This window comes from Sycon ciliatum, chromosome 5 (genome assembly GCF_964019385.1).
Source record: "Sycon ciliatum chromosome 5, ocSycCili1.1, whole genome shotgun sequence".
Taxonomy (NCBI): domain Eukaryota; kingdom Metazoa; phylum Porifera; class Calcarea; order Leucosolenida; family Sycettidae; genus Sycon; species Sycon ciliatum.
The window spans coordinates 22,377,077-22,386,575 of NC_088647.1; the positions used below are offsets into that span (position 1 = coordinate 22,377,077).

At 45.6% G+C, this 9,499-nt stretch overlaps 1 protein-coding gene across 1 annotated transcript; it reads right to left on the reverse strand.

Moving 5' to 3' along the window:
• Positions 1–588: 588 nt before the first annotated feature.
• Positions 589–7,462, reverse strand: LOC135818063 (uncharacterized). Its single transcript, XM_065331383.1, has 4 exons — positions 6,403–7,462; positions 3,823–3,886; positions 1,802–2,139; positions 589–1,505 (listed from the first exon to the last, which is right to left on the reverse strand). Exons 1-4 carry the CDS (start codon positions 7,099–7,101, stop codon positions 1,335–1,337), a joined length of 1,272 nt encoding a protein of 423 aa, XP_065187455.1. The 5' UTR covers positions 7,102–7,462; the 3' UTR covers positions 589–1,334.
• Between the last annotated feature and the right edge of the window lie 2,037 nt (positions 7,463–9,499).

Sequence of the window (9,499 nt, forward strand, 5' to 3'; positions counted from 1 at the left end):
CTCTTTCGTTGGATTAGGTCTCCGTGATTTCTACTAGAATGGCAGTTGGCCATGAACTGTTACTGAGCCAGGGAGACGGCCGATGTTCATGAAAAAATTGAGAGTGAGAGAGAGAGAAAGAGAGAGAATATTTGTGTGTGTGTGTGTGTGTGTGTGTGTGTGTCTGTCTGTCTGTGTGCGTGCGTACATGCGTGTGTGTGCATGTGTGACACCAAGAGGCTCGAATACTGAGCCAATAAATCTAATTAAAATTTATATTAATTAGAGTGAGGAACACTTGAGATTTTCTACTCAGGTCACACACGCACACACGCACATGTCAAGAAGCATGATGCCATGCCAGTAGTACATTAGCTTCAAAGTAAAGCAATGTTTTTACATCTACATTACCCTGGCTATACATTTGCGTGTTGACCACCAGCAGGCCTGACAATACCACTCCGGGGTGGCCAGTGCAACACGAGTAGTGAGTACCCAGTTGACCGTGGCGTAGATGTCGGCGCATTTCATTGCATGTACAGCGGTGGTTCACGCATGCATGGCCGCTTTGTTAACATAGCACACACGTCTCATTACTAACACGGGCCATGAGCTTGGGACGTCGTGATCCACGTGCCCACAACCACGTGGCCAAAGGCCTGGTTGATGCATTTTAATTTAGCTCAGAACGAAAAACGTGTCACTACAGAAAACAAGCTGTTGCTAGAACTGTCAACATGGCAAGACTATAAATGGGGCGTGAATGCATTTAGCAAAGACACAATAATTAATTTACGATGTGCTCGGAGTATGTCCAATGCAATGCAAGCTGAGAAGTTAGTTGCTTTCAAGTTTGAATCTTCTATAAAACATAGCCGTCACGATTATTGAGTGCACTTAGCTTCTGAAGGTAAACGCGGGAGAGGAGTGCTGCGGTGTGTCTGCCATGGCACTTGTCACTGTAAAGGATCCACACGCTAGCACTAGTGGGAACATACCCAGTCCCCGAAGGAGCAGTTCAAATGATACACTCATGCAAATGCTAATGGCATGGGTGAGTCGGGGGGGGGGGGGGGGCAGGATCGGCCTAAACGAAGAATGCATGCATAATTATGATAGTGCAAACCAGCAAATAATTTTTTAAACTTTTTTAACGATCCATAAATAACCCATCACAGTCCGCGGTGATAGGAAAATGAAAATCCACGGGAAATCTTGTTGATTTAGAATACCCAAACAAGGATGCTGACTCGTGGATTATGCCAAATTAATGCTGACTGGACTCTCATCATGTGTGAGAAGCCGGGTGCTGACACTGGCTGTGACAGTGTATCAACGTCTACTACTACTTTGACTTAGATCTGTGGCAGGGTCAATCCAGCGGCCATCGCCAGCCACGGCAGCAACGAGGTCGCGGCGAGCATCGCAGGCGCCGCCGCTCTGATGCTCACCTGGACACCGTAGTGATCCGACAGCGGGATGGAGGTGTCGCCGTCGATGGTGATCACGTTCTCGGTGAACACCCTCTGCAGGGGGGGGGGGGAGGAAAACAAGGCAGCGCATTCCGTGCACAGACACAGACACAGACATACACACACACACAGACAGACACACACACACACATACACACAGACAGACAGACACACACACACATACACACACCGCTATTACAGTTTTGGTTGCATCACACCATCAACCATCTTAGCTAGCCATGGACACAGCTAAGTGTTTCGCACTCATCACAGTGCAGTAGCCAGGATATTAGCCCAGCTGATAAAAGACCAAAATACCCAGGACTGGCAGCCATATCATGGAAGCTCACCTTTGTTTGATCGGCATTAACTTCAAACACCTGTGGGTTGATAAAGATGTGGTCCAGGATCGTCTTGTTAATTGGCAAGCCCATGAAAATCGCTTCGTTGATTGGGTTGGTTTCGCAGAAGGTGCAATCGGGTGCTGCATTGGCCTGGTCGACGTACGGGCTCACGAAGCCCCTGGACGTGGCGTAGTTGTACGACTGGACAAAGGTGGCCTGCACGTCGCTGTCTGCCACCTCCGGTCCACTGTTCATATCGCCCATCACGATGGAGTTGTGGCCGCTGGCTACATCGATCAGCGTCTGCAGCTGCTTCAGGTTGCGCGCCGCAAACGCCGGGTACACTGTGGGACAGATTGGAGAGTTATAGTTATCAAACCCTGAGTATACTGTAGGACAGATTGGAGAGTTAACGAACCATCATCAAAAGATTAGTAAAAGTAAAACTAGGATTGAGTGGGCTGTTTTTAAAATCTTAAGCTCTCATACGGCCCTGGGTGGGAACATTGCTGATTGGTCGTCCCTTTGGCGATAAGACTGACCTTGTTCTTATAGTTACCGGGTGCTGTAAATCAATTATATTTCGTAGTCGCTTTAATTTCGTAAATGTCTTGCCACTTGCGAAATTTAGAACGCTTACTAAAATTTGTCACATCCACTGTACACTTTTCTCAAAATGCGAACACTCCACTGTAGCCATCAACTATATCCATACATCTTTACAACATTCTCCAAACGGTCTCTGGGCTACACCAATCACTAAAAGAAAAGAGATACTAAATCGAACTCGGATAACGAGGCAGTATTTTAAATGTAAAAAGAAGAAGAAAACACATGGGAACGAGTATGAAGCAACTATCCACGACTGTAACAAGATACTTAATAAGCAGTCAGAACGTGCGATAACAGGGCACAAAACTGACAGGCTACTGAGACATTCAACGACCTAAGACCTAGCTCGAACACATCTCCAGTGTGCAATCCAACAGCCTCCCAACTTGGAAGGTTCAAGGTTGGGTAGGACCAAAGAGGGGAACGCGAGCGCAGCGGAAATGTGAACAAGCTAAGTCCCACGCTGGCAACAAAGAATGCCGCTTGTTACAGGACGATGACGAGACCAGTTAATCAAAACATGGCAATGCCGCGGCGGTCTAAATATAATTCGAAGCAGCAAAGCATAGCCCAACCTTGAACCTTCCAAGTTGGAAGGTTATTGGTTTGCACACTGAAGATGTGTTAGAGCTAGGACTTAGGTCGTTGAATGCCTCAGTAGCCTGTCAGTTTTTTGCCCTGTTATTGCACGTTCTGACTGCTTATTATCATGTTATAGTCGTGGATAGTTGCTTCATAACTCGTTCCCATGTCTTTTCTTCTATTTTCGGTGTAGCCCAGAGACCTTTTTCAGAGTGTAGTGAAGTATGGATTAACTGTACAGTGTACGTAGCATTCCCGGAGCTGATGGCAGTTACGGAACTTAGATGACCACGAAGTGTTTTTTTTCTCGATTTACGATATTAATCACTTACGAAATACGATTGATTTACAGTAGATGTAAAATGTGACGCATCTGATAAAGTCCTGTACTGTGTTCTCGTTATAGAGGTCCCATTTCGTGCTCCCGCCCTTCAAATCGTGAAGCAATCCATTATCAGACACGTTCAACTGGGGTCGTTTACAGTTGCTGTCTTCGCCTCCTTTACATATTCCTAGTGCCGACCATGACTGGACAGGGAGCAGCTCTCCCTGCGGCACTTGCCCATGCCATACAACAGCCATTACTCGGGCACTTGTAACTTGTGATTTCAAGCATATACCGATAAATCATATTTTACCGAGTTACACAGATGCACTTTGGTCTCGAGGAAGACGAATTGAAGAGAGTTGAGTGCATAGTACTGTGGGCACTATGTACGTCACTCTTCACCTCAACTCAAATATTGGCAGTCCGTGCTCTGACGTATCAGAAGACATTGCCTTACTTCAAGTATTTTAAATACTTATATATCTTAAATAGAACAGTGCCTTACGGTGTGGCAAAGTCTCGAAGTTTGGAAAGTTGTGAGCGCAAAACACGGTGCCCACTCCTTCGACCTGCATGCAGAAGGAGAAAAATATTTAAAAAAACATCAGCACATGCGTTAGAGACTGATGGCATACATGCACAATCCCGCGGCATTGTATAGAAAGGGACTTTTCGCCATGAGCCATGGGCGTCCACAACAAATCCAATGATGATCCGCTTTCATGGCGAATTTCTTTAATTTCCCTGATCAAATGCGCATACCGTACGTATTATCTCTAATTATAAGCACAGTCTCCAATAATAGCACGTCTCCAATAATAGAACACCTTGGGGCGGCATTCAAAAAATAAAGTGCTCAGTCTCCATTATAAGCACACTGTGAAGTGATCTGAAAACCACCCGGGCCTCCGGACCCCCAATAAAGGACACCGTACGGTAGTATATGTAAGCACATTGCATGTACATGTACATGTTATCATGGTCAGTCGCTCGAATGATGGAATGGAACAGTCTCCAATAAAGGAACGTCTCCATTAATAGCATCGGGCGGGGTACATTGAAAAAATAAAGGACCGTGCTTATATTAGAGATAATACGGTAAGCTACCTTTTTACTTCAAAGCACATAGACCTATAATTGTGATTCATAGGGGTGAAACGAATATTCTCTTAATCCGAGCGAATCGAATAGTTTCTAGACGAATCGAATATCGAATATCACCAACCACAGCATACCAACCACCGCACTCTACTGTACTGTTTTCAAGGTGTGACTTGCACGCGGGTTACATTCATGTTGCACACCAGTTTCACATGCACTATTAATCGCATTAATAAAGTTTCACATGCACACACACATGTAGTCACTGTCTGCAGTACGCAAAAATTTCGTTTCTGTACTTCGAATCGTTATCCAAAACGAATAATTCTAGAATATTAGATGAATTCGCCTCACTCCCAAATGTGAATACCTTTGATCGCAAGACAAACTCAGTCTAACTCAGTCTCACGCGAACCGTGATTTTTTTCTGAGATTCGAAACCGTGACCATTTGCTTCGAAAGCACTGGACATACCACTCCACTTCACCACAAGGCTCTCATGGTAGGATGAGAATTCGGGTTTTTTTTTTTTGCAAAGTTGTCCCCTTAATATGCATACCTAGCTCGTATAAATACAGTCTTTTTCCATAGCCACATAGAGCAGACGATCCAGAAACCCTACTGTAACTGCAATGAGATCACGTGCAGCAGCACACTACAGATAGTGCTGACAGGGTTCTCGCCAAAGGGACATAGCGGGGCGCTGCGCCCGCCTCCACGTTTTTGCCCGCCCCCATCCAGAGTGTGAGCGCCGCCCTTCTAGTACATGCATAACTATGCATTATGACTTCTATGGTGATTCACGCGCCAGCAAGCAAGTCTTCATAACCGTCACTTTGGCGGGCAGAGCAGTGACAACATACTGTGCGAACAGTGTGTGGAATGGAGTATGTGTGAAAGGTGTCACTGTTTTGACATTGTGGTCCCCACTGTTGTTTGATAATACTACAGTACTAGTAGTAGTACGCTCTTCATTGGTTGTCTCACTATGTAGTTTGCACCACTAGTGCTATCTTAGGTACTATTTTGTAACTGCTCTGACCGCCAAAGTGCCGGCTATAAGGACTTACTTGCAGCCTAGTTAATCACCATTGTATTCGACGTGAAAAGTTATGACTTTTCAGGGGCGTCGGACACGGTACGGTCACTACGGTATTGACCGTACCACTTTTTGGCCCAGGTACCCCGTGAATCAATAAAATACACTGATCTGGACTCTAAATTTTCCAAAATTTTCGGCTCCGCCATCCCTTCCCCCCACGAGTAAATTGTACTTCAGATGACTGACCGTACCACACTAAAATACCTTCCGACATTGCCCCTGCTTTTATGTGTACACATCATGTAGTACCACTCCTTAAATCATCATTTACAATACGTTACACCATCAATTACCTCTGAAAACCATACTCATGGCAGGTTCCAGTTGCCAGTAAATGAATACATGGAATGCAAGCTGGTCGACTGCTTACTGGTGTCGGTGCAACTACCAGCCAAATCGGCGGCACAACATGGCGGTAATAATCACACGGAAAGTGGGTCCGATGATCTCCCCACCCCTTCGTTTCTGTTCTTGCTCTAACCCTGGTTGTTCAATGTCAATGAAATCCGATCAAGCGAGTCAATCGAGAGATTGCGCATAACGATGTTTCGTGATGTTCAATGGAGCAGGCAACCACGGAAAAACGCCACGGAAATCGGCTATTTCGGAGCTTGCACGAAAAGTGATGTCACGTTTTTCGGAGTGCGGGATATAGATCTTGACAGTCAGGCATGTACATGCTAAATCAGTGACGCCATTACGCAGGTTTCGTACATTACTGCCTGGCAGTACTGTGCTTGCAACGAAAGCAATTTTCGTTGCTCAGCTCTTTTTTGAGGGAAATTGAGCAAAAACTTGGCGCACACGATAGGATTTCATTGATCAGTACTAAACGGTAGACATTCGTGCCTTAGTTGCAAACCAGTCAGCTTGCTCACTTACATCCGATCTGATGTAGCCACGTCGGAAAGGGGTGGGTGCGTCGGAGAACGCAGTCAGGCTGCTGTGCTCTAATGGCTTCTTGCTGAGCAGCATGAGACCAAGGTTGCTGGCGTAGTCCATGGCAGGTGACGACAATGTACAGGCCGTAGCAGTGTCGTCAATCCCAGAGCCTCGCACATCACCTAGGCACTCGATACAGGTTTGCCTCAGACCAGTTACGGGTTCTGAGCATTCGCCAAACAGGCAAGGTATGGCAGCGGTGACGTCCAATGCGTCGGGACAGTTCTTCTTCAGGCACCTAGACAGGACTGCCAAATGTGATCTGTCGCGTTGTGCAGAGCACGCCATTCCTGCCAGCTCGCTCTCTGTCTCCAGGAGACCTGTGGAATAGTTGTAGGTAAATCCTGCATCTCGAGCTTTCTTCACCACGTCCAGGCGGTCCTGGGGATTGAAGACTTCCTGAAGGCACACGATATCAGCGTTTGACCACGGTCCGTTCGGAGCGGCGATCGACTCAAGGAGCTTAGGCTTTCTTTGCTCTGCAAACGCGGTTATGTTCGCTGTACCGGAGAGGCCGGCATTGAACGTTAGCAGATTTATCCAACCATCTCCTTGACCATTCACTGCTAGCAAATGATCACTCCCGATCACTAACACCTCCACAAGCAGCATTAGTAGCCTCGTCCTCAGAGCCGCCATGATCAAACGCTGTTGCTCGATCCACTAATACTAATTATTATGGAGTTGAGGGGATTGGACGACACACACTCAATGGATATCCGTTTAGCACGTCTGGCTGGCTGGCGGGCTCAAACGAGATCACGACGTACTGTACTACAAAGTACTTTATCACTGCCTCTACCGTTGACGATTGTGGTTGAGAGAACGAGAGAAACCAAAAATGACACCCCCAAACCGATCCGCTGCAGCCCTCAAATTTATGCAGAGAAATTACAAGTCCGCCCGGGCCCTCCAAGTAAACTTAGTTTGTTAGATGTGCTTTTTCTCCCCAGTGAAGGTTCTGGCCTCGAGCTCAGCTCAGCTCGAGTCCCGCAATCTTGGAGCATTTTTAGACGAGTGGCGGAGTGCGGGACCTAACAAAAGCAGCTCAACTCAACTTCTCAAGCTTGCAAGCCATATATGCGGCTAGCTAGCTAACGATAGCTACCATGGCTACAGTACAGACAGTACCTCCTGTCATGAGTGACACTGACAGTCTGTACTGCACAGACAGTACATGTGCAGTGCTGGCAACTGAAATCCGACCACCTCGGCGCGCGCGCCGCGCCGCCAAGGGGTCGGATTTCAGTTGCCAGCACTGTACATCATGGGCCATGGCGTCATTTCAACGAACGGCTTCAGATCTGGCTTTGTCAGATACGAGTACATGACTGATTCAATGGACTGACTAATTATTCACTCGTCCTGTCTTTCTACATAACAATCATGTTATTGCACAATGTTCTTGGTTTAGTTTTTGGCCTTTTTCGTGCTTTGGAGTTATTAAATTTTGTTGTTTTTGGAGAGTTACATGTAAAAAAAGTTCTTTAGACCTTGTAAAAAACAAAAAACAAAACATGACTGATTCTGATAGTCCATCGGCCAAATCTCAGAAAAGGCCCCTTTCGGTAGGCCTTGACAGATTATGCTAATATTTTCGTGGTATTATGCTTTTCGCATTGCTGAAAAAATTGCAGAATTATGCTATTTTTATGCTAAAAGTTACCATATTATGCCGCATTATACTCACATATGCTGCTAATGTATAATGGTTCTGTGCAAAATAACAGGGGAATGTTTTTGTAGAGGGCGTTACTGTAGTAGCAAAGGTTCAACGTGGTCAACGCATCGTCCGACCTAGCTACGACCGTCACTGATTGTAGTGGACTTGACATTGTTATCAAGGGAGTCGTAAACCTACGACTTCCTTGTGCATCTACTTGTACTTGTAGAACGTGTACAACTGTATGGAATTTGATGCGAACCAGGGAGTAGTATATTATGTATTGTACTACTCCCTGATGCGAACAGGCGGATTATTCCAATTTTATGCGATTCGTATGCATTTCAATTTATTGCATTCCCAACTCATCACAACCACGCGCTCTTCAGCCGAACCATACAGACACCAGCAAGGACACTTCCGTTCAGAGATAATATTGCTCCACGCCTCTAGACAGCTGTTTCGCTCCCTGTCGGAGCTAGGCACCGGCGGAATATGCCGGCATAAATTATTATTATTATTAAATTTTTGATAGGGCAATCCCCACAATTTTTGGCATAATTTGGTGGTTGAAAATTTGGAGCATAATTTGGCATCCTCTCGGAGGTAGGAGCATAACTACACGATTATACCACAGTTCTAGTATGTAGCCTATACAATTGTGTACAATGCACCTGATCAGTGCTGGTGGTCTGCATGGTAAAGGGTTCGGAGGTCATGCAGATAGTGTTTTCAATGAAAAGCAGGGTAGAAATCATGGCAATACAGTATTGTATGCTCGAACTCGTCTTCTACAAAGTTCTTTCTCACACTGACACAGTACATGTAGCAGAAGATGCGAGTGAATCAGCCTTCAAGTTCATCAGGTATCCCGGGGCGGACGAGATAGTGGCGGGTAGTCCGCAAACTCCGTGTACAAGTACATTACATTTGTACAGTAACATTATCCATTTTACGAAGTCATGACCTCTGGATTTTGGCAGCAATGATATGTCTGCAGGCTATGGATATTGCTCTAAATTGATGTATAATAATAATTGATGTTCGGTCATGATGGAAGGAGAAGTGGAGCTGTGGGAGAGATGCGCTGATCATTCGCAGGGTGAGGGTGACATCGGTTGGACGAGTATGATGATTACGAAGACAGTTGAACATGAATATTTTCAAAGGTAAATCCAACTAATTTGGCAATGAAATAATATTTTTACTGAAGTACAAAAGAAATCAAGTAATGAATGGAAGAAGTAGTGTTTTTTAAATTATTTTCCATGTTGATCTCTAACGTGCATGGACCTTGGTACTGTATGGGGATGCTCATGTATTCTGTTGTACTTATGGCCACTTCAACTTGGCCCACTGGCAACTTGCAAGCAC

Excerpts from the sequence above, each read along its gene's own strand:
- LOC135818063 (XM_065331383.1), bottom strand. The coding sequence starts at position 7,101 with ATGGCGGCTCTGAGGACGAGGCTACTAATGCTGCTTGTGGAGGTGTTA. Across the intron at positions 3,887-6,402 it reads GTGGCTACATCAGATCGGAT|GTCGAAGGAGTGGGCACCGT; the intron begins GTAAGTGAGCAA and ends TTCTGCATGCAG. Across the intron at positions 2,140-3,822 it reads CTTCGAGACTTTGCCACACC|TGTACCCGGCGTTTGCGGCG; the intron begins GTAAGGCACTGT and ends TCTGTCCCACAG.